Genomic DNA, 26,519 nt, shown 5'->3' on the forward strand with positions numbered 1-26,519 from the left:
CGGTCAGGTGGCCAAATGGTTAAAGCGTTCGCTAAGTGGTCAACATTTGAGAATAGTATTGCCTTTAGTTTTCATCCCGCGCATGCACTGATGCGCCTGATGTTAATTACCTTACTCCTTCTGCCACCTCATTGACGATGTATACAGGTTAGAGAACTGCTCTTCTTCAACATGTAAGTAGCTTGTTGATGTGGTCGATGCATTTCACCGGGTAACGATGCATCGAATTATCGAACAATGGACTGCACTTGATGAATCTCCGATAGCAATCAGTCGATGACAGAAACGAAAAACTATCTATGCGTCGATAGTTTAGCGGCTGACTTTATCTTTATTTATTTAAAGATGTTTGTTGTTTTGGATTTTTTATCCTTTCAGTGCAGACGTTCATCTTTATTTAGTTTATGTTTTAACTGTCACTTGATCTGGGTTCCAAATTTCTTGTAGGCATAAAGAGAGACTGAAACTACTTCAGCTTGTTTTTGTTTCATATAAACTATAAATTCATTTGAGAAATGACTTCAAATGAGACAATTCAAGGAGAAAAACCCCTATTGCAATATTACTGCAGAACTAGACACTCGCTGTAGTATACTGGAATAGACAATCGCTATCGCGATAGTTGTTCCCCCACCAAAAGTCACCCCTTTTAGATAGTGTCGGAACATAGGAACATAATCGTTGAATCTGTTGCAAGATGAAGGTTCAGGGCCAGTCTGAGTATCACACATGATTGGACCTGTGGGTCCAACAAGAGTGGTAAGTGCCTGAGACGTTTCTCGCTTCACAACGCGATACGAGAAGACAATCTTTATGTATTTCTTTCTCGTCTAGTGTTTATATTTATCGCTTTTTCGCCAACATGCCGTGATATAACAGAATTATGTTATCTCAATTAGAAACTGTAACCTATAATTTTACAGCTTGGAACTTAAAAAAACGTTTAGGGCGAAACTCAGGATAAAGCCATGAATGACTCAGAAGCTCAATCTGAAACGTTTTGCATTCGTTCACACGTTTTCACATTGGTGAGCTGACAGATGAGAGACCCAGATATATTGTTTTGCTTGTTGTTTATAGCCGCCCTCACCAATATACCATGAACTTGGTCTTCGGCAACCCATGCTTGTGGTTCATTGGCGACTAACTGGATCGGGTGTCAGGCTTGCTGACTTGATTGACCGATGACATCAGTTCCCAATTACGCTAATCCATGATCATGTTGTTGATCACTGGATTGTCTGTTCCAGACTATTTACAGACTGTCGCCCTATAGCTCGAATATTGCTGAGTGCGGCCAAAAACTAAACTCACTCACTCATTCGTGCATGTACTTGTATTTGTATATGTACGTTAACCCCATTTTAGTCATCGGTAGTGGTAGAATGATAACGGGATAATTGCATAATATATACGAACTTGAACCTCAGATTGTATTAGTGAGTTTGAAAAGCTCATTAATGACTTCACCCGTAAAGATCCCGTTTAGAATTAATCTGCTTGTCGTAAGAGGCGACAAAGGGGATCGGGTGGTCAGACTCGCTGACTTGCCATGTACATGTCAACGTATCAAATGAGTAGATCGATGCTCATGATGTTGATCATTGGGTCGTCTGGTTCTGACACGACTAGTTACAGACAGTCACCATATAGCTGTGTGAAACTAAGCTCGCCCACTCGTGTATGTATTTGTGTATGTACTCGAATCTCCTTGCACCATCAGTTATAGCGGGATAATTCACCTCTGATGGTGTTAAAGAGTTTTAAAAGCTCATAATCCACAGAAAAGAAAGATGTATCGTTAAGTGTATCGTTAAGATGTATCGTTTTAGTGAAAAATCAATTCGTCGATTTGTTATACATACTTTTTAGCTGCATTCATTAAAAAACATAAATATGTGGAAAGAAACTTGGACTTTGGATATAGTTAGTAATTACTGTTACAGAGTGACAATAGTCTGTCTGTGACGTTCCACAGAGAAACGTTTTCAATGTCTGTTTCAAAATACTGACCTTGCACTTTTGGAGTCCAAGGTTTCATTAAATTATTTCAATGTCAGTATTGAACAAGCGCTTTGCTTGATGCAATGGGCGGCAGAACCAAAGTGGGTCTCCTCTTCAGCACAAATGGATTGGTATCCCCTTGTGACGGAGATACGATCTCCCGTATAAAACGTTGATCACTCGTATCAAGGTCAATTAATTTGTCCTTGACCTTCAGTTCCGGAAGGGGTGTAACCTTCAGCTTCTGTATTTTGCCCTTAACCGTCTGAATAGAAACAAGACCTTCTGTTTCTGCACTGTCGCTGTCTACAGCGTCATCCTTTACGGAATGTTTCGTTGTCTTCTTATTTTCCATGTTCTCGATACGCTTTCGAAAGAATTCTTCAACCTTGTCATTCATCGCTTCTGTATCCAAAATGGCGCCACTATCAATACTGTCCTTCAGCAGCCTTTGCACTTTCTGAAGCCGTCTGACTTTAGGGTGCTTGGACGCAATGTAAGACTCCACGTCGCGGGACATGGAGTGGAGGCTGGCGCCGTTATACCTCCCAAACACTCCTCCATCTGTCCGTCTCCTCCTCATCTCAAGACATTTCTGGAGAACCTTCTGCCTCACCAAGGCTCTGCGGACTGTCATGGCGTTCTTCACATACTTGAACGAGGTCTCGTACTTCTCACGAGACAAGCAGCTCTCGTAAACATCGGTTTTTGTTTTGAGAATATCGTTGATGATGCAGACAAATTTCCTGTGCCTGTCTTCCTGTCTCCTAACCTGTCCATACCTTCCTTCGTCCATGGTCAAAATACTTCCACAAAGAAGTGCGGGTATCCGTTAAGAACTTTCGACGTAAAACAACAGACAGCCGTTAATTATTGATTAATTCCATGCCTTTCCGATCCTCTGAAATGTTTCTGAAATTACAAAAAGGAATGAGAGATATTTAATCTTTGGGTTTGCAATAGAGAAGCTGGGAAGTGCAATATTGAACAATTTATGGATAACAACGTCTTCCATTTTGTAAGTACAGTCACTACATAAATGAAATTATTATCCATAAAGTTTGTTCAATAAAATACTTCATTTCTTAAAACACATTTACTGCATTGAATAATATTTTTCTCTCATGTCCATATATGTCCTGTAGTTTGTTCCACTCACCGCTCACACAAAGGTGCGCATACCGCAATGATTTCCTCTCCTCGTCACCAGTCAGCTAATATACTGACGGTCGCGTATATTGTTGTCCATTGTCATTAACGTCAACAACAGACCCCCTATAAGTAGTCTTTCACCGATCCATCGACAACAATGACGTCCACCAGTTTGTTTTCCGGCCTCCGGGTGTATGCCGTAATAGAAATATTCTGCGCATGCGTAACACTATATGTCAAATATCTTTGACAAATAACGCCATTAATAGTTCAAATCAACCGTTGTATATATTCCCTGAATGGGAAATGTACATTTTGCCTGAATATTTCCCTGGCGGACTGCCAGTTACCTCGACCGCGTCGTCTGCTCTTGTCGTCTACTCTGCATGTGTCAATGAGCAGATGTTATCAGACGTCAAAACAGAATTGTACCTCAACGACACAAGCTCGTGCCATTGAAGGGGGTCTTGAAACTCGAGAAAAATCTTTTAATACTTATCCTCATTTGCCATTAAAGAGTTAAGCGTTATGAGTCGTGGAAAAAGATCAACTTAAATTTTCATGACGGTGAATTATTCATATTCTACATTCTTGACATTTCGAGGACAGAAATGCGTGGAAATTTTATGAATCTATTATCTAATTGAATGAAAGTACCTAAATTCGGAGGGTATAACGTACTTTCTAAAAGCATTATTAAAAAACCCCAAACAAAATAAAAAACAAACAAACAAAAATCCGGATAATTCTTAGAGACATGATTTGGCTTTTATCTCTATCTGAATTGAAAATAAACAGCATTTAAAGCTGTATAAACTGTCGTGAAAAAAAGCTAACAGACCATGTGTACCAGCTGATCGTTTTCAACATCTTTATGTATCTCCATATGGTAAGCAGAACTGTCACCAAACTTCTCACTCCCCATCATATAAAGGAAGAGCATTTGACGAGTTTTCATGGTTAAGACGTAAGACGAACTGGATTTAGTTGAGGGCCTACTTGTACGTCTACTCTTTAGTCAACGACAAACTAAAGACCATTGTTGAAATTTATACAATCTATACATTAAACGTTACATGAGACAACTGTTTGAACAACCCAGTAATAACCACACGAGTACTTTGTTTGACCATGCTTGATGTAAATTGCATTTAGTACAACTTTATCTACTCGTTGTAACGCGGCTAGCCTACAGCTGAGTATTTACACAGTAAAACCCTCCGTTCTGAAAAGATATCGATTACATGTTTTATTCATAAACAGTATTTGACATTCCGCAAGTGATTTAACGTCAAAGGAAAGGCACTTCCTCAACAAAGGGATCAGTATTGTTTACAGGCAAAGGCGGAACTCCCCTACGAGACAAGTAATTTAAACATGCTTGTCAGGTGACCCCACTGACCCCCGTGACGTAGAGTGTGATATACAAGGGTATCCCGTGGTATGTATTTGCTATGAGATATAGGTTTATATTGTTTTCGTCGAGAGTGGGTTTTGCAGGGGTGAGTGAGGCTGCCACAGGTGTCTAAGCGTCTATTTGGTTTGTGATTCATGTCAGTGATCGTGAAGGTAGTATACAGAGTGTCCTATTCTGGATCAGAGGACCATATTAGATTTTACAATAGGTAAAATGGACATCCCCAAGCGTCCCTTAAAAGCAATACAAGACGAAAGCTGGCTTCAAGGAGATATATATTTTTTAAATATTCGGTGGATGTTTCTGTGGGGCATGCGTACACACACACACACATGCACGCGCGCACACAAGGTGTCCAAGATGGCATTTTTGTGTATACTTTCTTACAGGAGGTGGAATAGCCTAGTGTTTAAAACGTTTGCTCATCATGCCAAAGACCCTGGTTCGAATCCTTACATTGGCATAATCTTTGAGGTCCACTCCTGCTGCCATTTCTGATATTGGTGATGAAATATTGCTAAAGTGACGCAAAACCATACTCACTCACACATTTATTACGATTGATGATGTAAAATCTCCAAATAATAACGACCTATTTTTGCAAGATCTGAGACAAATATCTCCACTTTTTTAGCTACGACACGTTCATCAAGTCCAGATTATTATTCCAGATACCAAACTAGACGCTCTAAAAGAAGCCACTGTATAGAATGATTGGGGAAGACTACACTTCCAGAAATGTTCTGGCTTCGTTTGGGGTGTTACCTATCTGTGTGTTCGTCGAGCTGTTGGATGAATGGTTTAATCATCAGTACATCACATGCACAAGGACTGCCCGAAGAGCATCGTTCGTTCGTTCATTCATTTTGAGTCATATACGTGTTATTTTGTAAATAACTAATCACTTACTTTATTTCTGGGACTAGAATAAGTCGTACTGGTATTGTGAACCTAACTCAAACACCAGAAACACAAGGGATACTGTTACGTAGACTCTGACAGCAACAACCTCTACAGTAACTACCTCTTTAACAAGAGTATCACCCACATATAATTGGTGAATAGCTCTTCGACAAAAGTTTCACCCACATATAAGTGGTGAATCTATTTAACCATGGCTTTTACTTACTGTAGCGAGTATGCATAACACCGAGACCCAAAACCTGAAGCGTCCTCAGCGTGGTTTTAAGTTACCTCCAACGTTCACGATATGTACTCACTGAGGTCATTTCATCTGACTTCAGGGACGGTGGGGTAGCCTAGTGGTTAAAGTGTTCGCTCGTCACGCTGAAGACCTTGGTTCCATTCCCACATGGATAAAATGTGTGAAGCCCATTTCTGGTGTTCCCTACCGCGATATTGCTGGAATGCTGCTAATAGCGGCGTAAAACTATACCCACCCACTCCCAACTGGTTCCACTGCACAAACCAAAATCAGTTTGGCAGCCAGGATAAACGTAAACTGGTTGAAATGCTGGGACGGCGAGAAACCTACTGAGATTCGACCCCATGATCACAGTTTGTGGCATGCAGTGAGACCCAACTCTAGATCTGCATAGCGTTTGTTTGTTTGTTGCTTATCGCCGTAATCAGCAGTATGGCGCCGGTCTGTAAATAATCGAACCCGGACCAGACGATTCAGTGATCAAATTCCATGAGTATCGATCTACGCAACTGGGACACGATTACTTGTGTCAGTCACTTCAGCGAGCCTGACCACCCGATCCCGTTAGCCGCATGGGTCGTTGAAGACCAATAATAACCCAGATCTTCACGGGAGACAAACATGGGTTGTTGAAGAACAATCCTAACTCGAATCTGCAAGGGAGACAAACATGGGTTGTTGAAGAACAATCCTAACTCGAATCTGCAAGGGAGACAAACATGGGTTGTTGAAGAACAATCCTAACTTTGAGACAAACACGGGTTGTTGAAGAACAATCCTAACTCGAATCTGCAAGGGAGACAAACATGGGTTGTTGAAGAACAATCCTAACTCGGATCTTCACGGGAGACAAACATGGGTTATTGAAGAACAATCCTAACTTTGAGACAAACCTGGGTTGCTGAAAAAAACAATCCTAACTCGAATCTGCATCCATGATAAATATTTGCGAACAAACGGACAAACAATTGTTCCACCGGTGCGTTTGATTTAATAGAAACATAACCGTTTTGCGTAACGAGCAATACTTTGGACGCAGTGTTGGCTGCCCATGCTTGTCTACGAGACCGCCTTCGTATCAAAGTGGACAGAACGCTTTGCAGGAGGCCTTACGTTCCCTGGTTGCGTCACAGCCAAAGACTTTGAAAGGAAGGTTCTGAATCTTGTCGCGTCTCACCTAATCTCGCACCACCTCGCACCACCTCGCACCACCTCGCTTCACCTCGGTTCACCTCACCTCACCTCACCTCACCTCACCTCACCTCACCTCACCTCACCTCACCTCACCTCACCTCACCTCACCTCACCTCACCTCACCTCACCTCACCTCACCTCACCTCACCTCACCTCACCCAGTAAGATGCAAGCGTCGATTTAATCCAAACCATCCAGCCTCATTTGTAAGCAGTCGAACCATCGGATCAATGGTCAGTCTTCAGTACATTATAAACACAAGGCCTGCTTAAGGAGCATGATAAGGGTCTGGTCAGTTCGTGCTGTGAGGGCCAAATGTGTCACTTGACAAAGAGTCGACTCGTTAAAGGGGTGACTGTATCTTGTAATGGCAGGCAATAGAACTCGGTACCCGAGTAGAATAAAGCACCCGTGTCGTTTATTGAGCACTTCATGCAACCTGTACTTAATATCGATGCATTTCCTAAGCAATAAATATCTCGAAAAACCAATGAAGAAAATCTTCGGGCTTGATCGATGCAAAAATGTTAATAAAGGTAACACGAGGAGCAAGACATTTCGGCTTATATTCCTCATATTGCAGAAGCTGACATCTGCAAGTAAAATCTCCCTATTCATGAATGGGTTTAGTTTTTGTTCCAAAGCTGTTGATGGTCAGCAAATTACAAAGCCTCCGTTGTTGTGACGTTTCTGGCTTGTGAGAGCGTGTGCGCATGCGTATGTGTATGCGTACGGGGTCGATGGAGGTGTTTATATCGTCAACCGTAAGGGATCAGTGGTTATTTATCCTACGCTGACCGACAAACCCCTTTATGACGGGTACAGGCAGTGTCATTGCCGACTACACCCCATCACCCCGCTCCCTACACTCCATTTCGGTGTCCACGTATTCAGGTCTTTGGTTCAATACAACTAGGAGTGTGTGTTACAACACTCAGAACGGGGCTAGTGGTCAATACTTGTAACGGCTTATGAGATCAAACAAGACACTCACTGTCAATTTTGTTGGCTGATACTAAGGTAGGTTGTCAATATTGTCACAGTATATCATTGCTGACACTAAAATAGCCTGATACCAGCCTGCTGAAAGTCTTTTGATATTATTAACATGGTGGAAATGCACAATATTTTATAAAGATTCTATGACAGAATATTTTATTGAAATATTGAAATGCTACTCGTTCCACATCTTCAGTCTGCCAAGGGTCACAATGATAACGAAGGTCCAAGACCAGTATCTTGTAAGTGTTAACAGGTAGAGATAGGCTAATCCAATTTATCGTGAACTTCACTCGTGGTCACACTGATATCGAATGTCCAAGACCAATATCTTGTATGTGTCAGCAGATGCATCATGTCTTTCGCTTGTCAACGCCGTTGTGGTCAAATACGTTATGAAAATCTTATTATGTCTTTTGATATTGTCTTGTAAATCATCGATTGTTCGTGTACAGCGGGTCCAAACCTGTCACTACGGACACCCCGTTTTCCGGACGATTGCATTCCGGACGATTGCACGGTGTCCTGAAATCTGATTGGCTGAAAACCATGTCGAATAGTATTCGATTCCCGGAAATTGCAAGACTACTGGCTGCGTATTGACACGTACAAATATCATACACACTTGTATTTTTGCAGTGGTGACGTCATTCAAATCATATTGTGACGTAAAGTCGGAATGAGCAGTTTCAGATTCTACCATGGGAAATATAATGACATTTCACTGCTGTACTCGATGTAAATGAGTGCATACAGTAAAACTCATACAGTGGGCCTTTTGGTTTACTTGTGTGTTTAAAATGTCGATAAACATCGTCTGTTGCTCAATTTCCGAGTGTTACTGAGTATTGGAAACACGGGAATAATTCATTTGAAACCTAAGACCGTCAGTTCCAATTGAATTTCTGTGCTTCAAATACCCAATAACGCCCGGAAATTTGCCAACACGTTTATCCCTTGACACTCACGTATACCGAGAAGCTTTAAAATTGTTCCAATATTTTTTTTCATTAAGAGTCTACTTTTACCAACGAAAGTAAACGAACATAAACGACTATTAAACAATCATGATTTTGTACTGCATAACTGTTGTAGGCCTGAATGTCAAATGTCATGTTGATGTTACTATCATGCCAACCATTGTATTGTTCATGTTTTATGTGTGTGGAGAAATAACAACATGAATCTAAAAGCGTTTTGAGTATTTGAATTAGTTTTACTAGGATTTGACCTTTACAGTTCTAACGGGTTTCTGTGTAGGTGTTATTGAAATTACATCGGTATCCAAAAACAATGTCTGTCCATACCTACATATCTGTTCCATCTACAAAACCGACCTATGCTATCTACCTGTTCATGTATCTGTTAACATCAAGGTGTATCCATCAATGTTTTATCAAATCTACCCATTCGTTTATCGGTCAACACCTACCTGTAATGTAACTACTGATATTGATGCTTTTACACATTTATGACACCTATCTGCTGATTCACTGAGATGTAAATATCAACACATATCCATCAGTGTGTCTATCAAACCTGTCAATTGATTTACATACGAACACCTGCTTATCCGTGTATCTATCAACACCTACCTATCAATGTATCTATCACCACCTACCTATCAATGTATCTGTCAACGCATACCTATCAATGTATCTATCAACACCTACCTATTCATGTACCTACCAGCATCTAGATATAGATAAATCTACCAACACCTATATATTCATATATCTACCAAAACCTACATATGGGTGTATTTGCCAACATCTACCTATTCATGTATCTACTAACACCTACCTATTCGTGTATCTAGTAACACCTACCTATTCATGTATCTACTAACACCTACCTATTCGTCTATCTACTAACACCTACCTATTCGTGTATCTACTAACACCTACCTATTCGTGTATCTACTAACACCTACCTATTCGTGTATCTACTAACACCTACCTATTCGTGTATCTACTAACACCTACCTATTCATGTATCTACCGTCATGTATCTACTAGCACCTACCTATCCGTGTATGCACCAACACCTACCTATCATGTATCTATCAAAATCTACATGTCCCAACACTTACATATCCGTGTATAACCAACATCTACAAATCCATGAGTCTACTTCTACCTGTCATGTATCTTCCAACACCTACCTATTCATGTATCTACTAACACCTACCTATCGTTGTTCATCACGATTACAGTCCACCATTATAACGATGTCTTCTGTGGACACATCCCGTGGAAATCCGCACCAAGCAGGTCACTACGACTCTCACAAACACATTACTTTCCTATTAGTACACATATCCTACATTTAGAAATCAATGCGTCGGACAGTTGAATAAATATTACGTTATCTCTGCGGTCTGTGTTTCTCTGTTCACCCTCCCCTCCCCGACCCCATCCACACATTCACATTTCCAGTAGATAGCAGGACGTCACATGGTCTCTGGGCGAAACTTATTGCCAAACAAGCGTTCGCAAAGGCCACTGGAGTCGAAATTTATTGCCCGTCACGTCACGTCAGACAAATCCGTGCTGTATCGTTTAATCAACTGAAATTACAGTCTGCACAGCATAATATATGCAGTATATTAAGACCTCATTAATCAAAGGGACCGAGATAAGTGTGCGTTTTAAGAAAAGATACATTCCATTTCAGTGAGTCCGTGTCGTTGTTGATCAATATGTATGTACCCACCCAATGGGTTATGGGTTACACATTTTGATATAGCAAAGGAAACACGGCAATACTGTATCCACTGTCCTAAGACGTCAACAGAAATATGCACTGGTGCTATCAGATCACGTTCTATCAACTTGTGTAGCATTGCCAGTGTGTTGGATATGTGTTAAGGCATGAACCCTAGGGGAGGCTACTGGAGAATCGACCCTGGGGAAGGTGACAAGCCCAGGTGGTCATTGCATATCTCGAGGGAGAGTGGTTAACCCTAAGAGCCAGGAGGACACAGGCATCTCGCATTTATTTTACATACACGTCAAAGCTTCGATTATTCATACAAGTGAGTGAGTATGGGTATAAGCCGGATTTAGCAATTTACCTGCAGTATCATGGCGGGGAACATCAGAAATGGGTTTTTCACATTGTATCCATGTGAGGAATCGAACCCGGGTCTTCAGCGTGACGCGCAAACGCTACAACCACGAGGATACCACCACCACCCTATTAATTAATGAAGCCAGATATCTAGCCAGCGCCAGAAATGCCTCAAATTACATGTGACTGAAATTCCACACGGAATCATTGTCGTTCTCAATAGAAAGCTCGTGTACACTTAATATACCATATAAGACAAGCGAACATGCGTGGAATGATTACCTTCATGTGCAGATGTCCAAAATCCTAGACTCGATAATACATTGTACATCATTTTCTTAAAAAGACACTAAACACGAATTCAAGACTAAAACAGCCCACACTAAAACAATAATAATATGATTCAATAACAGTGTATTTGTCACATATCCATGACTAGGCATGCTTGAAGGACACAATCACAATCTCATAACTATCACCCTGGACAACACAAGCCGCCTATGTGGCGCCAGACGTATATCTGACGTATCCCATCGGGTACCCATTTTCTGCTGGTCGAACTGATGCAGTTTTGAACAAACTCACTTGCGCTAGATGAGATCACATGTATCACATGTGTGTCGTTGTGTGTCAGGAATGAAGTCCTAGAAACACTCAGGAGTCAAACAAGGTCACACATCCAGAGACTCTTCGCGATCAGTATTGCTTAACTTCAACTGATTTGTACACCGAACTTTACATCGATAACAGACAAATAACATGAATGCTTTCTTAACATCGGCCTTTCCATATATGGTCTGTTATCATAACACCAGAGATTTTAGGCACAGCCTCAACACGTAGCCATCCACACAATGGCAGTAATAACATTTTGTCTATATCAAATATCAAAACAAAAAACAAAAATACTAAGACAAAATCAAAAACAACGTAAAACAAAATTAAAAACAAAAGAACGCCCTAAAATACAGTATTCTCTAAAAATATTAAATGGTCGTTTACAACATTTGCTTGTGCATTTTCGATCGTTTGAATTGCTGAAATCTAGCTTTCGTCATATCGTAACCCGAATGATACCCTTCGCTTAAAGTATTTTTTTTAATTTTGAGGGAAAGCATAGATCACCCGACCATTTCTGATTCATACTGTTTGTCAGGCAGACGCCGGGTATGTTTAAAACCGTCATTTACTTTTGCACCGCTTCCAGAAATGGGTCAGTATCGATATCAGATATGACTTTCTCTTTCTTTATATCAGAGTCACCATCGTTGCCAGACACATGATTTGCTTACTGATGGCGGGGATGTGCATCGATATCACGCTTAGATCCGGCATTTTCATTTAATGATACCCCTAGGTATGAAGGAGTTAAATGGGAATTCGATAACAAAGCACTTGTCCATCCATAGAAAGTGTGAAAACAGACAAGAACCTATCCATTGTCAAGAAAACAATGACATGTCCCTGTTACACTACAGTTCTACACAACGGTTAAGAAAACAATGACCTGCCCCAGTTACACTCAGTTCTACACAATGCTTCCTACTAACGTTAAGTAGACGTTGACATGTGCCTGTAACACAATGCTTCCTACTAACGTTAAGTAGACGTTGACATGTGCCTGTAACACAATGCTTCCTACTAACGTTAAGTAGACGTTGACATGTGCCTGTAACACAATGCTTCCTACTAACGTTAAGTAGACGTTGACATGTGCCTGTAACACAATGCTTCCTACTAACGTTAAGTAGACGTTGACATGTGTCTGTAACACAATGCTTCCTACTAACGTTAAGTAGACGTTGACATGTGTCTGTAACACAATGCTTCCTACTAACGTTAAGTAGACGTTGACATGTGCCTGTAACACAATGCTTCCTACTAACGTTAAGTAGACTTTGACATGTGTCTGTAACACAATGCTTCCTAGTTATGTTAAAGTAGGCATTGACATGTCTCTGTAACACAATACTTCCTTATAATGATAAAGTAGGCATTGACATGTCCCTGTAACACAATACTTCCTAGTAATGTTAAAGTAGGCATTGACATGTCTCTGTTACACAATACTTCCTAACGGCATTAAAGTAGACATTGTCGTGCCTCTGAAACACAATGCTTCCTAGTTATGTTAAGTTGACACTGAAATGCCCTGTAACACAATACCTCCTAAGAATGTTCATAGGTAGACAATGACGTGATGATGTAAACACAATTCTTCCTGACAATGTTAAAGCTGACACCATGCTTCAAAACGATTGGGCAGTAGGCTAACAGTGTTGTGTAGACACTCACTTGTTGTTGTAATATAAGGTCTCGTAGCTATGGAAATCCCTTTCCAACTTCCTTCAAAGTTGGCATCCTCCACATGCCACTCGCAGGCAACTGTGCACAAACAGTGGTAACACCTGACAAAAGGTTCTTATATAATGCTTACATACATTTACAATGAACGAACCCGCAAACATAATTTACAGCTGTCCTTTTAACGAGTGCTTATTACAAGAAAGCGGGAAACAGATTATTATCTTACTTGTCCCAGTGTGATTCAGTCATGAAATGAGATGCACACGCGGCTGTTTTACACTTGGGTTCATATAACAGATTTAAATTGACGTGAATGAAAGTACACTTTACCATTAAAATGAATACATTGGGCATATTTTATCAAGATGATGTAGGTGCCACACAATGATATAACGAATGAATGTTGCTTTACGGATCGAGACACGGAGACAGAACCATAACAGGAAACGTTTGCATGTGGCGTTCCATATATTCAAAGTATTTCAAAAACAACATGAAAGTCGAGTTTCACCCTACCTTCTGAAGTAAAGGTCCACGTGCACCTCTGAATCTCACTTCACCAAATTAACCTTAGCTGTTCGAGAGACCCACTGACAGTATGGGTCGGTGAGGGGGTTAATTATCTGCGTTCAACATCGATCCACTCTCCCAGACACACAGTCTACCGATCCAAATCGAAGGGGGTAGCTTACATTCTTCCCCTCATTATCTACAGACCGGTGTAATTAGCTCCCCCGCAATGCCAGTAATGCATTCAGCAGGTATTCACTTCCACTTACAGGTAGACATCCAGACATCACTGCAGATGAACTGTTGGTGTTTGACATCGTTGTAAACTATACAGTTATATGACCGTCAGTGACTGGGTGAGTTTAGTTTTAGGCCGCACTCAGCAATGCTCGTGCTACATGGCGGCGATCTGTAAGTAATCGTGTCTGGGCCAGACTATTCAGTGAACAATAGCACAGGGATCGATCTGGGCAAGTGCTAACCGATGACATGTTTCAACCATGTCAGCCAGCCTGACCACCCGGTCCTGGTAGTCGCTTCTTACGACAGGCATGAGTTACTGAGGGTCACTATCTTAACCCATACCTTCGCGGATATATGTGACCGTCAGCCTAGTTGTTTCATAGGTGGAACTGTGGGATTAAGAATCTAAACACACAAGGACGACTACATTTAATAATGACGACAATTCATTGCGCTTGTTGTCCCGCTAAAACGCTAAAAGAGTGAGTGAGTGAGTGAGTGAGTGAGTGAGTGAGAGAGTGAGTGTTCACGAGGTAGAAGCGTCCGTTTTCAAAGCAATATTTTTCCATCCTCCATGGTATGATCACCAGACCCATCGAAGCCAACGTTTCAAACAAAGGATAACCTGATAACCGAGGATGGACAGCCAGCTAATTCGTGTAGAATGGTTGAATAGCCTAGAGCTCTGGGCGCTCGATCGTCACACGGTAGACTGGGTTTAACTCTCATTTCCTTAGCCGTGCCAGAATCTGACCATTGGTTTGCCAGCAGCATGATCATCTAAACATGATCGTTGGTTCGAATCCCAGAATACATGCGTGTATTCTTCCGGGGTTGTGTGAATTCTCAACCTCATGGAATTCTTAACTTTGATCGTTGCCAATGTGTTAAGAATTGGCCTAAGAAGTTCGCAGAGCTACGAGCGTTTCGAGAATAGGTAGCCAGGCTCCGAAACAGGCTTAAGTTTTTGTTCAAATTTCAAGCTTAGATTGAAAGTTTGAAACAGCTGAATTTTTCTAATTCAACTGCATTTCTAAAACATGGACAAGGCAACTTGAGTAGCCTATCTACCAAACATAAGTTCTCTACTTTCAGTTCAATAACCATTTCAGTTTATTCTGGAAAATGTTTTTACCCATTTTTCCAGATTGAGTGGAAACACTTACTTCAGTAAAAACTGGAACCTAATAAAGTTTGTTTCGAGAAATCGGGGTCTGTTCATAAGTTGGTTACTGTGGTTATTTAGAACGAACTCCATCACTGTTAACTCTTCTTAGTTTAGAGCTGATGCCCCATAGAAACGATTTCAATAAACGCTAACTCTAAGGTATGAACTCTATACGCTGTGCATTGCATCAACATCTCTTGCCAAGTCTCACGTGGAATAGTTAAAAAGTAGGCTACCGGCTCAACCTCTTTATTTGCTTTTTGTTTAAAGTGAAGATAAGTAGCCTATAAAGTGTTGCTAATGTCGAGCACATACATGCTGTATTTACAGGGATTTATAAGTTAAGTGTCTGGGAGGGTTTAGGGTGTCTGGTTTAACCCTTGCTTACATGAAGCTTATGTTTGTTGGTTGTGTGGCTGGTTGGTGTTGTGGTTGGTATGTGAAAGCGATACTCTCAGTGAGTGCGTGAGTTGGGTTTTACGCCGCGCTAACTACTAGGCTACCCCGCCGCCGTGAATAAGGTATAGAGTGCCTGCAAGGGTAAAACAGTAAATGAGTTATTGAGTGTGTGGGAGTAGATGGTATATCTAGAGTGACTGAGATGCATTGAGTGAGTGACTGAATGAGATTCACGAAGCGGGTGAGATGAAGGGCTTAAGAGGAGAATGTGTAGGTGAGTGAGATACAAGGAGAGATCTAATCGGAATGAGATGCACGTAGCGATACAGTATAAACTGAGTGAGAAACTGGGAGTGAGAGTGAGATGTCCAGAGTCCACGAGATACACGTAGTGGGAGAGTGAGGTACTGTGAATGAGTGAGTGAGTGAGTGAGAGTTTCGGAGTGAGTGAGAGTTTCGGAGTGAGTGACATACACAAATTGATATAAACTGAGTGAGTGAGACACTGGGAGTGACTGAGTGAGATACACAAATTGATATGAACTGAGTGAGTGAGATACTTGGAGAGAATGAATGAGATGCACAAAGATATACAGAGTGATAAACAGGGAGTGAGTGACATGCACAACGTGATATGAACTGAGAGAGTGATAAACTGGGAGTGACTGAGATTTTTTAGAGTGAGTGAGTGAGTGAGATACACAAAGTGATATGAACAGAGGGAGTGAGATACTGAGATTGAGTGAGTGACATACACAGAATGATATGAACTGAGAGAGCGAGATACTGGGAGTGAGTGAGATACACAAAGATATACAGAGTGATAAACTCGGAGTGAGTGAGTGAGATAGACAAAGTGATATAAACAGAATAAGTGAGACACAGAAAGTGACTGACATTTTTGGAGTGCGTGAGTGAGATACACAGAGTGACTCAGTTTGTGAAATACCCAGAGAGGGTGAGTGAGAGAGTGAGTGAGTGATAAATAAATGCTACAGGTCACACATCGTCTAAAAGCAATCGAAACATTGTGTAGGTTGGCACACTATCGGAATCAACAACACATGAGGCTATCAGCATGAACTGTAAAGCTAAGTACTTCCTATGCAATGGTTGAATATTTCAGCGTAGATATGAATAAATGAGAATAATTTTGAAACCGCAAACTACTTGCAAATACACTCACATAATTGCATATTCTTGTCTTCCCTAAAAGTCGTATTCTCGTTTATTATCTTGTCTATTTACCTGTTTATGTCGCCAACAGAGAGACGAGAGAGGCGAGCAACGTTAAAGGTCACATGCAACCAAAACATCAAACATAATTAAAACACATTTATCACTTATTCATGACATATAATATACATTGCTGCTTTTTAAAAAACAAATAAACAAATTATAAGCGTATAATCGCGATTCAAAAGTGCAATATTTTGTACTTGGGCTTACTTCCCCCGAAACGAAGCCCTCGGGAGACCGAACCCAGTCTTAGCACCTGGATGTGCACTCAAGTGTAACGACGGATTCTGATTGGCTGTTTCATTTGCTGATCTGCTGAGGGTTCATTGTGTGTACAGACAGATGATCTGTTTGATGGGCATTTTAGAAGTATAGCGAGTCACAAGAAAGTAAGATTCTTTATGGATAACAACTTCTTTTTGTGTACTTGATGCGTCGTTTCAGTATGGATTCATATACTGTTGTCAAACAAAATCATACACACTAAAACAAGTCGTTATCCATGAAGAATGTATATAGAGATGTTGGGTTTTGAAAATACATGTTCTCCGAACATGCTCGATCCAATCAAAAATGACATCAGTAGAGATGGTAAACTACTGCGTGGCTGGAATCTGTCATTCGTCCAAGTACAAGGCAGGACTTGAAACTGACAAGAGTTTGCACCAGTTTCCGTCAGATCCACTCATCCGAAAAAAGTGAATGTAGTTTGTTTGCAACCCACAGACATAAAAACATGTCATGTGTATCACACGTGCCTAATTACATAATGTGGCAGACACGGGACTCGGGTGCACGAGTCATAAATCAACTGATTTTCTTTATGTCGTATACTCTGATAGGTGTTAAGTTCAAATTACATGTGGTCAATGATTGAAGCTGTGTACTGCATGTTGTCTTTAGCAGACAGGCAGGCAGACATATAGGTGTGAATAAACCAGACACTGAGCTTTCTCTGTGACAGAGACTGCTTACCACAATCAACAAGTTTTTTTTACGTAACGAGTAGATCATTTACTTGTTTGTGTACACAACCAAGATAAGACTACTGCTCACGACCTCAGACGCTGGGCATGCATACTGTTTCAAGCTCCGCGAACCTATTCACTGCGCATGCGTTATGGACGCAGCGCAGCACAGCTGTTGAAACCAGTTTTCCCCCCAACGCTGGGGGGAATTTAGTGAAACGTTTGAACTCCGATTTCGCGGGCTTTTTTTTCATCGCGATTTTTTCAACTTTATAGGTTGAATTGGCATTTTTTATGATTTGTTTCGGTAAGTGCATACCGAAAGGTACCAGAATCTGCAAAGCTGTGTTTTACGTTGCATGTGACCTTTAAGATGACGTTATATTTTACAGACGCTTCAATATCAACACACACACACACACTCTCTCTCACACACACACACACTCACACACTCACACACTCACACACACACACACTCACACACACACACTCTCACGCTCTCTCTCTCTCTCTCTCTCTCTCTCTCTCACACACACACACACACACCTCCATTGTTTTCCGTTTAGAGGAATGCACATTGCCAGTTATTATAGATATATACCAGCGGTCAACAATCACAACCACAGAGATTTAGCTCATACTAAAGTTCCATTCACTGTGTGAGGCGGCCGTGGCTTATCGCGCCCTAGTTTCAACGTCAACTTCAACAATATTACAGCTACATTCATAGGCCTGAGCATGTATGGCGCCTTAGGTGATTCGGGGTCACCACAAAGTAACAACCATGTTCTTTATTCTTAAAATTTAACCTCCCTGGCTATAGTAACGGTTGTGTATTTTATATTCTTTTTTTTTTTTTTTTTTTGGCGTGCGTGTGTATAACATGGAGCAGATGTTTTTGGGACAAATGTTATGATAAGTTTCACGGATGAGATTAAATTGCGTGTTGTGTAAAGATAGGTATGTTTTCATCCGGGATTATAAGCTCGACCACTTGACCACTGTTATGTGGATATCATCGTTGATGCATTGATGTTATCACTGCGTTGGTGTTATTCTGCCTCTCTATATTGTGTTATTATACTGAACAGAAAAAGAAACGCATAGATTTATGTCGCGTTTTTACTGAAACATGAATGATTACCTATACGATCGCTTACTTTTTATAATATTTTCGAAACTTACGTTTCTTTTGCCGTTCAGTATGTAAACATGTTGTAAACTTATCTACGTTTGGAATGCAATTGTAAATGTATAATATTCCTTTGTTGTATGTTGGTTTCCCATCGAATTCTTTTAGGGACAGATTTATGGTTAGGCTTACTATTTAACTTGACTTGGAAATCAACACATAACAATATTAAGGTAGTCTGTTACTTTCTTTATTGTGCACGCCACAACTAATTCTGAGCATATCGAGTGAAGCGCAAGAAAATATTTGACAACCTCTGTTTCCAAATATCAACTTTCGTCAACTGATCGACCCTCTGAAATTGCTTCCTCGATGATCTGCTAGTATTCGTCGGAGCTGAGACCTGGGCACACACACTTATGGGGAGCTCAGACATCGACCCACTATCAGTCCATAGTCAACCCCCTGGAGCTGAGAATTCGACTCACTATCAGTCCATGGTCGACTTGTGGGAGCTGAGACCTAGATCTACTATCATTCCATAGTTGACTCCTGGGAGTTGAGGTCCGGACACAACATCACTCCATGGTCGTCTAATGGGAGCTGAGACTTGGACCCACTATCACTCCATGGTCGATTCCTGGTAGCTGAGACTTGGACCCACTATCACTCCATGGTCGATTCCTGGTAGCTGAGACTTGGACGCACTATCACTCCATGGTCGATTCCTGGTAGCTGAGACTTGGACGCACTATCACTCCATGGTCGATTCCTGGTAGCTGAGACTTGGACCCACTATCACTCCATGGTCGATTCCTGGTAGCTGAGACTTGGACCCACTATCACTCCATGGTCGATTCCTGGTAGCTGAGACTTGGACGCACTATCACTCCATGGTCGACCCCTGGGAGCTGAGACTTGACCCACTGTCATTCCATAGTCAGTCCCTGAGAGCTGAGACTTGGACCCACTATCATTCCATGGTCTATTCCTCAGAGTTGAGACTTGGACCCACTATCACTCCATGGTCAGGGCCTGGGAGCTAAGATTTGGACCCACTATCACTCCATGGTCGTTTCCTGGCAGTCCGGATTTGGACAAACTCGCTGCTTTTATAACCCTCTTTCTATTGATGGCTTATAGAATGACCTAGTGGTTATAGTTTTGACTCCTCCCACCAAGGATTTTCTATTCTTCTCGTGGATAATATGCATGAATACCATTTCGCCGATTCACGGTTAATGGCCAGAATTACAGTCTGTCACAAACGGATAATGTGTTGTCTCAGCATTTAACCAGGCAGAGTACCGTTCCTTTGGTGAGACAGGAACCTATGATCTATGATCATCTATGAATGCTGTTCCCGCTTTGCAAAAAGCGGCGTAAGACTCACTCACTCGCTCATTCAAAGTGGCGTTCCACGCAGCACACATTCGTTCTCACTGACTCACCTTTAGGACAGTCACAGACCGCCTCGTGATTTATTAATCTGACATGAACTAATCCCGATAAGACTCTAGCCTTTCTTAAGGCTATACTAAATGATAAGAGCGTTTTGATATATGTCTATTTAATCATGGACCAGTATAAAAACGGAAAGCAGATATAAGTATACTGCATATTCATAGGAACACCTTGTTTTTACTATTTATATGATATAGTAAGTATTATTAAATCCGATACCTATTGCCTCGGAGACCTATTCAAGTGTAGTGAAACGCCCTCAGTTCGTGACCTTAAAACTAGTGAGGTCCCTCGATGGTAAAACGAAAAGTGGTTTGCCGAGCGTAGAGTTATAAATTTTCGGAATTTTCAAATTGACTCCAAACTTCAAGGGGGAGCTCAAAGTTCAGTTTAGAACTCCTTTGACACTGAGACTCCTGGCCTAAATTAATGTTTACATCCGCACTGAGATTGTCTCATAAGCCCGTAGTAGAATGATCTATGAAGCTCGCGGGGAGGTCGAGTTTCCAGTAAACGAAACCTGTAGTAGACTTGTTTTTATCCGAAACATTCGGTGGGGCCATTTCAATCTGAGATAGGTTTTGTTTAAGAAATGATATTGACGCTGTTTCTAAAGAAAGTTCTATTGATTCGGCATGTAACGTTGATGCATCACTTCACGACCTTTGTAATTGTCAAGGTTATTTTCTTTTACTGAGGGTGTCATGATAAATATGCATGGACATACACTCAGATAGAATGAAGACCAGTTATTGTTTTATTACTATTGCTAAACTCGGCGTAAAACAATGCTCACTCATGTTGTCACACGTAAAACACAACCACTGCCAACTGAAGCATGCGTCACATGAACGTATTCAGACAATGACTTACTCTTCAGCCGATCCAAATTGTCTCGAGTGAAAGTGAAAATAGACATCACCAACAACTTTGGTACAATTCCAGTTCCCTTTTTCATAAGAAAATGTCATTTACACATGAATTTTAATTTGTAAAATGGTATTTGAAAAATGGTCTATCTATATTTTATGACAAGGGTCAGGCAGTCTCTGTTTGAACGGGTCGCAAAATGATTTACAATTCATCTGGATGACAGCTGTGATGTGTCCTTTCTTAAGTGTAATTTGTAAAGTCCAATGTGATTTGATACAACATCAAGGTCGTATTATACCGCCAAACATTTCTTGCGGCAGAGCCTCGTTTTGAGATTTCCATGATTCCCACATTTCCGTATGTCAGAGCACGTTGTACGATGTGCTTGCAAGGATTAGAACAGAGTCCATATGGTCTCTGATTAGAAGGAGTGTAGAGCTGCAATATACAAGTGATTAGATGTATCAAATAATGCTGATTGATATCGATATATCCAGTTGAATGGGTTGGTCTTAAAATTTCTGGACTGGTTATTGTTCTAGGTTGCGCATATATCGAAACATAAGTCTCATAAACCTATTCAGTCAATGCCATACTTTTCAGCCGATCCGAATTTTCTCGAGTGTAAGTTAAAATAGATACCACAAACACCCCTGGTTAAACTGAATTCTAATTCCTTGTTTCATAAGAAAATGGTATTTACAAATGAAATTAAATTTTAAACTGTAATAACACCGTCTTTCTATACTTTATGTCGAGGTTCAGGCAGGATATCTTAACTATGGAATCACAGACTGCCCCTGTTTGATGAGGCCGTAAAATGATTCACAATGTATCTAGCTCACTGGTTAAACCTGCTATGTATTTTTTGTGCTTATTCAGCGTAGTTCTGTAACGCACAATGGGGTTGATGTATTATCAGTTCCGTAACAGGCCGCCAATCTTTTCTAGCGGCAGAGCCTCGTTTTGAGATTTCCATGATTTCCAGGTTTCCGTTTGTGACAGCTCGCTGTAGGAGTGAGCCCGCTGTACGGCGTGTTTGCTAGTATTAGAAGGAACGTAATGTTTCAATATACAATTGCTTAAACTTGTCAAATCACATTGATTAATATTTATGGATCCAGTTAAATGGCCTAGCCTAAAATTCTGGACTGGTTATCGCACTACGTTGCGCAATCGGACGGAACCCAGTAAACAGGAAACGAGACTGTTCTGTGATCAATGTTTTGACATGTAGGACGGAACGCTATCAGCAGGAAAAGAAACTGTTGTGTAATCAATGCTTTATCTTGAATGATCTTTTACACTCTTCCCAAGAGGTAGTTCTGTAGGCAGAAAGCAGAAATGTTGGTGATAGTTATCCTTTCACTCTGTCCATGAGCCACATTATTGTCCCTACAGCCTAGCCTCCCTGCTCAAGCCCCAGCTAAAACAAGTCTAGATTTCGTCAGAAAAGTTCCCATCTTACTGGGTTCCTTTTCAAGTTAAATGGGTTTATTTGCTGTTGTCAAAATTACATATTTAGCAGACTATGCGTTAGTCTAGCGACCAGCCCGCATCCAAGCACACAACCTGGAACATAAACAACTGATAAGAAATTTGGCATACGTCCGATGAGAAATAGCGTCTGTGTTTAGAGTTTAACAGAGGAGAGTGTCATGACGTCAACGGACTTCTTAGATAATATCTTAGTGGGCTATTTTTTTTATCACATTAGTTATGAGACGACCCCTAAGTTGTGCGTCGTTACCGCCCAGTTTTCATTGTGACCACGCACAGACAAGGAATCACAAATGTCTTAATCAGTTTATTATCCACACAAATGGAATTCCCAAGAATTCCAGGACGTTCGTGGCTCTGGCAACTGATGGCGATAAACAAACAGACTTGAGAAGTCTTTGAGGCAGGTTATTTGCGTGTGTAAAGTACAAAGTGTATGAGTGTAGTTGTGGTATTGTGGTCATTTACGAGGAAATGCAAGATGTTTGTATGAGGAAAATGTAGACTTTCATACCGACCCTGAAGCGAATATATCCAAGAAAGCCAACGCAACTCTAGAAAATGTGTCTAGATTTCCACAGCTCAATGGAGAAAGTCTCCCGACTCCCTTTCAGTACACATCACTTTTTCACTATGAGTTTTTTTTCATTTCCAAGACTTGTGGCTAGTCTAAGGAGAATGTTACTTTGATATTCACACTCAAGTTAAATTCCGGATCGCCTCTCTCCCACAGCTTGAAGGCCCTGGGACTTAAGGCTGTGTCTAGTGATTATAAACAGTAGAGGGGCTGGACATTCTTAGATATGATAAACAGGGATCACATTCCCGCCGCAGGCCCTAGTTCTGGAAAAAAACAAGTTCCCACAATTCTTACATCGGTATCGAACAGGCCTCGCTTAACTTGATCAGTTGTCTAAGGCGATAAATAATAGTTACAACATCCACCAAAATTCTAAATAACAGACTGATGTACTAGTATCTTTTCTGGACTTGTCTCTTTAAAGACTGAAATTACTATACCTCCATTGGCTTAACATTCAGTACAGCCTTGGATCAAGGCTAAAGCTTCGCCAACGACAATCACCTTATTATAGCCCTATGGCGACCGCCAAATTGCTATCGTAACGCTTGTACCTCTATAGGTTTTCTTCTTTGGTATTGCTAGTGGAAGAAATTATAGCATGCAGGTGTGAGTTAGAGTTTAGTGAGCAGATTAAAGTTTGACACTACTTGAAGAAAATTAGGGGCACGGTAAATTAATTCGAAGCTGTAGTATGGAGTGAGTGAGTGAGAGGTTACTTTAGTTTAGTTTTTCACCGCTTCACCAGCCAGCAACATCACAGCGGGGAACACAAGGCATGGGCTTGACACAATGTAGCCATGTGGGGAAGCGAACACCGGTCTTTCTCATGACGAGCGAACGCCTTAACCGTTAGGTCACCCCACAACTCTATTCTGTAGGTGGAGCTGCAGTCAAGTGAAAAGCGTACACAGGCGCAAAATCCTGAAGCAGCAGCTTACCTGAACGGAGGTATCCTCAACGTTTTGGCCTTCTCTCCATTGACGTGGTTATCTGCGCATTGCATCTATTTTGGGAATCGAACCACGGTCTTCGGCATGGCGAGAGAAGGATTTAACTATTAGTCTACCCCTACGTCCAATTTCCACCCGTTCTTGTTATGTAAGACATAACTAAAACGTTGTTACGTAATGTCACTCCACCCCTTTTGTCTTTGAAAATTCATCTGTTGGCCAAAGTTCACGAAAGCTCCTTTAAATGTCTCCATCGATGGAATGGCTTCTGATGTTTATGCAGGGATATCGAAAGTTAACCTATGATCTTAACGTTAAAATGGTGATAAAGGTGGTTGGGTAATTCAGTTGTTGGAGCATGTACTCAGCAGCCTGTAGTGAGTGAGTGAGTTTAGTTTTACTCCGCATTCATCAATACTCCAGCTATATTGGCGGCGTTCTGAAAATAACCGAGTCAGTGCCAGACAATCCTGTGATCAACAGCATGAGCATCGATCTACAATACTCTGTTGGGATACTATGATATGTGTCAAAAAGTCAACGAGTCTGACCACCCGATCCCGTTGCAGTCGTCCCTTACAACAAGCGTCGGTTGTTGAAGATTAGTTCTAACCGATAAAACAAGGCTACAACAGCTTTGAGAGTTATGAAACTTGGAACTCCCACGGATGAATTGTAGGTCACTGTCGCGCCTTCATCAAACTGTACACTGACCTCTGGGGCGATGTCGTCTTTTGATTGTTTTGGCTATACATGTATTAACCTAATTGGCATATGCATGTGCAATGTGGAAACGTGTGATGCATATTTACCCATTGAGCACCTGCCCATTCGATACAACTTGTAATTTCCTTGACAACACGTACACCCATTTCAGTTTTGCGGCCCAAGATCGTGGTGACAATAGTGACAGTTTTAGATTAACAGATTGTTCTGTTTCGAGAGCAGTACGTGTATAACACGGGCATGAAAATCACGCGGATTGTCCGTGACAGTTTTAGCCGTGCCGGTGAGAATGTTTCGCTTGTTCTCGACACAGAAACAGTCGTGTTTTGGCCCTTGGAAATCGCACTACATGTGTCAATGAATTGGGTATTTGGGTCTCAGGGTCACGTGCTTGAGATAACAATGTCACTGGGCAAAGTGTAAAGCTTAGTAGACAGTTGATTGTCTCCGGTTTCAGAAGATAAGTCACGGCGTGTAACTTGATAAAACACTTATCCAAGAAGTATAGAGTTTGTTTAGAGGATGATCTGCGATGATATCGAAAATGCAAAAACAAATATGTCCCGAAAATGCTCCAAACATAAGATTTATGCTTTTAGACTGTTGCAAAATGCAAGAAATTGTCCACCACGACAATCCTGCTGCAAGGTATATTTTTGTCTTACATCACGATCACAATACGTCCACCCTAATCCTAAAAAAGTAACTGCGGAAGAATGCTGGTTGGTTGGATGTTGTTTAACGCCGCACTCAGCAGTATTCCAGCTATATGGAGGCTTTCAGTAAACAATCGAGTCTGGACCAGACAGTCCATGCAGTGATCAACAGCATGAGCATCGATCAATGCAGTTGGGATACGATGACATGTGTCAACCAAGAAAGCGAGTCTGACAAACCGAACCCTTTAGTCACCTCATATGAAAAGCAATGGATCTGTGAAGGTCCCGGGATAGAATATGCCTTCAGCATCCCATGCTTGCCATAAAAGGCGACTATGCTTGTCGTAAGAGGCGACTAACGGGATCGCGTGGTCAGCCTCGCTTACTTGGTTGACACATATCATCGGTTCCCAGTTGTGCAGATCGATGTTCATGTTGTTGATCCCTGGGTTGTCTGGTCCAGATTCCATTATTTAGAGACTGTCGCCATATAGCTGGAATATTGCTGAGTGCGGCGTAAAACTAAACTCACTCGCGAAAAGCTATGGTCACCATCGTGAGCATCGATCTACAAGCTGTCACTACAGATGAATATCAAGACATGACGAGTCTCCCCTACCAATCTACAAGACAATAGAGTTTACAAGAATACGAGATTTCAACAAAATAAGCCTTGTTTAATGTGTTATCTGATTGTCAAGGAATTAGTACATTTCTTTGCAAATTCTGCTTCACCTTGTATTGCACGTACATGCCTGATGATATCTGTATATGTTCATTATATAGATATAATGG

General features: G+C 41.2%; 2 protein-coding genes across 3 annotated transcripts in view; one reads left to right on the plus strand and one right to left on the minus strand.

Annotated features, from left to right (window-relative positions):
• Positions 1–26,519, plus strand: part of LOC137273437 (uncharacterized) — a 270,044-nt gene that overhangs the window by 194,862 nt on the left and 48,663 nt on the right. The window lies entirely within an intron of this gene.
• LOC137272389 (uncharacterized) lies at positions 1,797–10,255 on the minus strand. Of its 2 annotated transcripts, none has more exons than XM_067804766.1 (2): positions 3,164–3,549; positions 1,797–2,916 (listed from the first exon to the last, which is right to left on the minus strand). In XM_067804766.1, exon 2 carries the CDS (start codon positions 2,798–2,800, stop codon positions 2,057–2,059), a length of 744 nt encoding a protein of 247 aa, XP_067660867.1. In that variant the 5' UTR covers positions 2,801–2,916; positions 3,164–3,549; the 3' UTR covers positions 1,797–2,056. The 2 variants fall into 2 exon arrangements, with proteins under 2 accessions (XP_067660867.1, XP_067660868.1); XM_067804767.1 differs by lacking the exon at positions 3,164–3,549 and adding an exon at positions 10,122–10,255 and having other exon boundaries at positions 1,802–2,916.

This window comes from Haliotis asinina, chromosome 2, assembly GCF_037392515.1.
Source record: "Haliotis asinina isolate JCU_RB_2024 chromosome 2, JCU_Hal_asi_v2, whole genome shotgun sequence".
NCBI classification, from domain to species: Eukaryota; Metazoa; Mollusca; class Gastropoda; order Lepetellida; family Haliotidae; genus Haliotis; species Haliotis asinina.

Coding starts and splice junctions, on each gene's coding strand:
- LOC137272389 (XM_067804766.1), bottom strand. CDS start 2,800: ATGGACGAAGGAAGGTATGGACAGGTTAGGAGACAGGAAGACAGGCAC.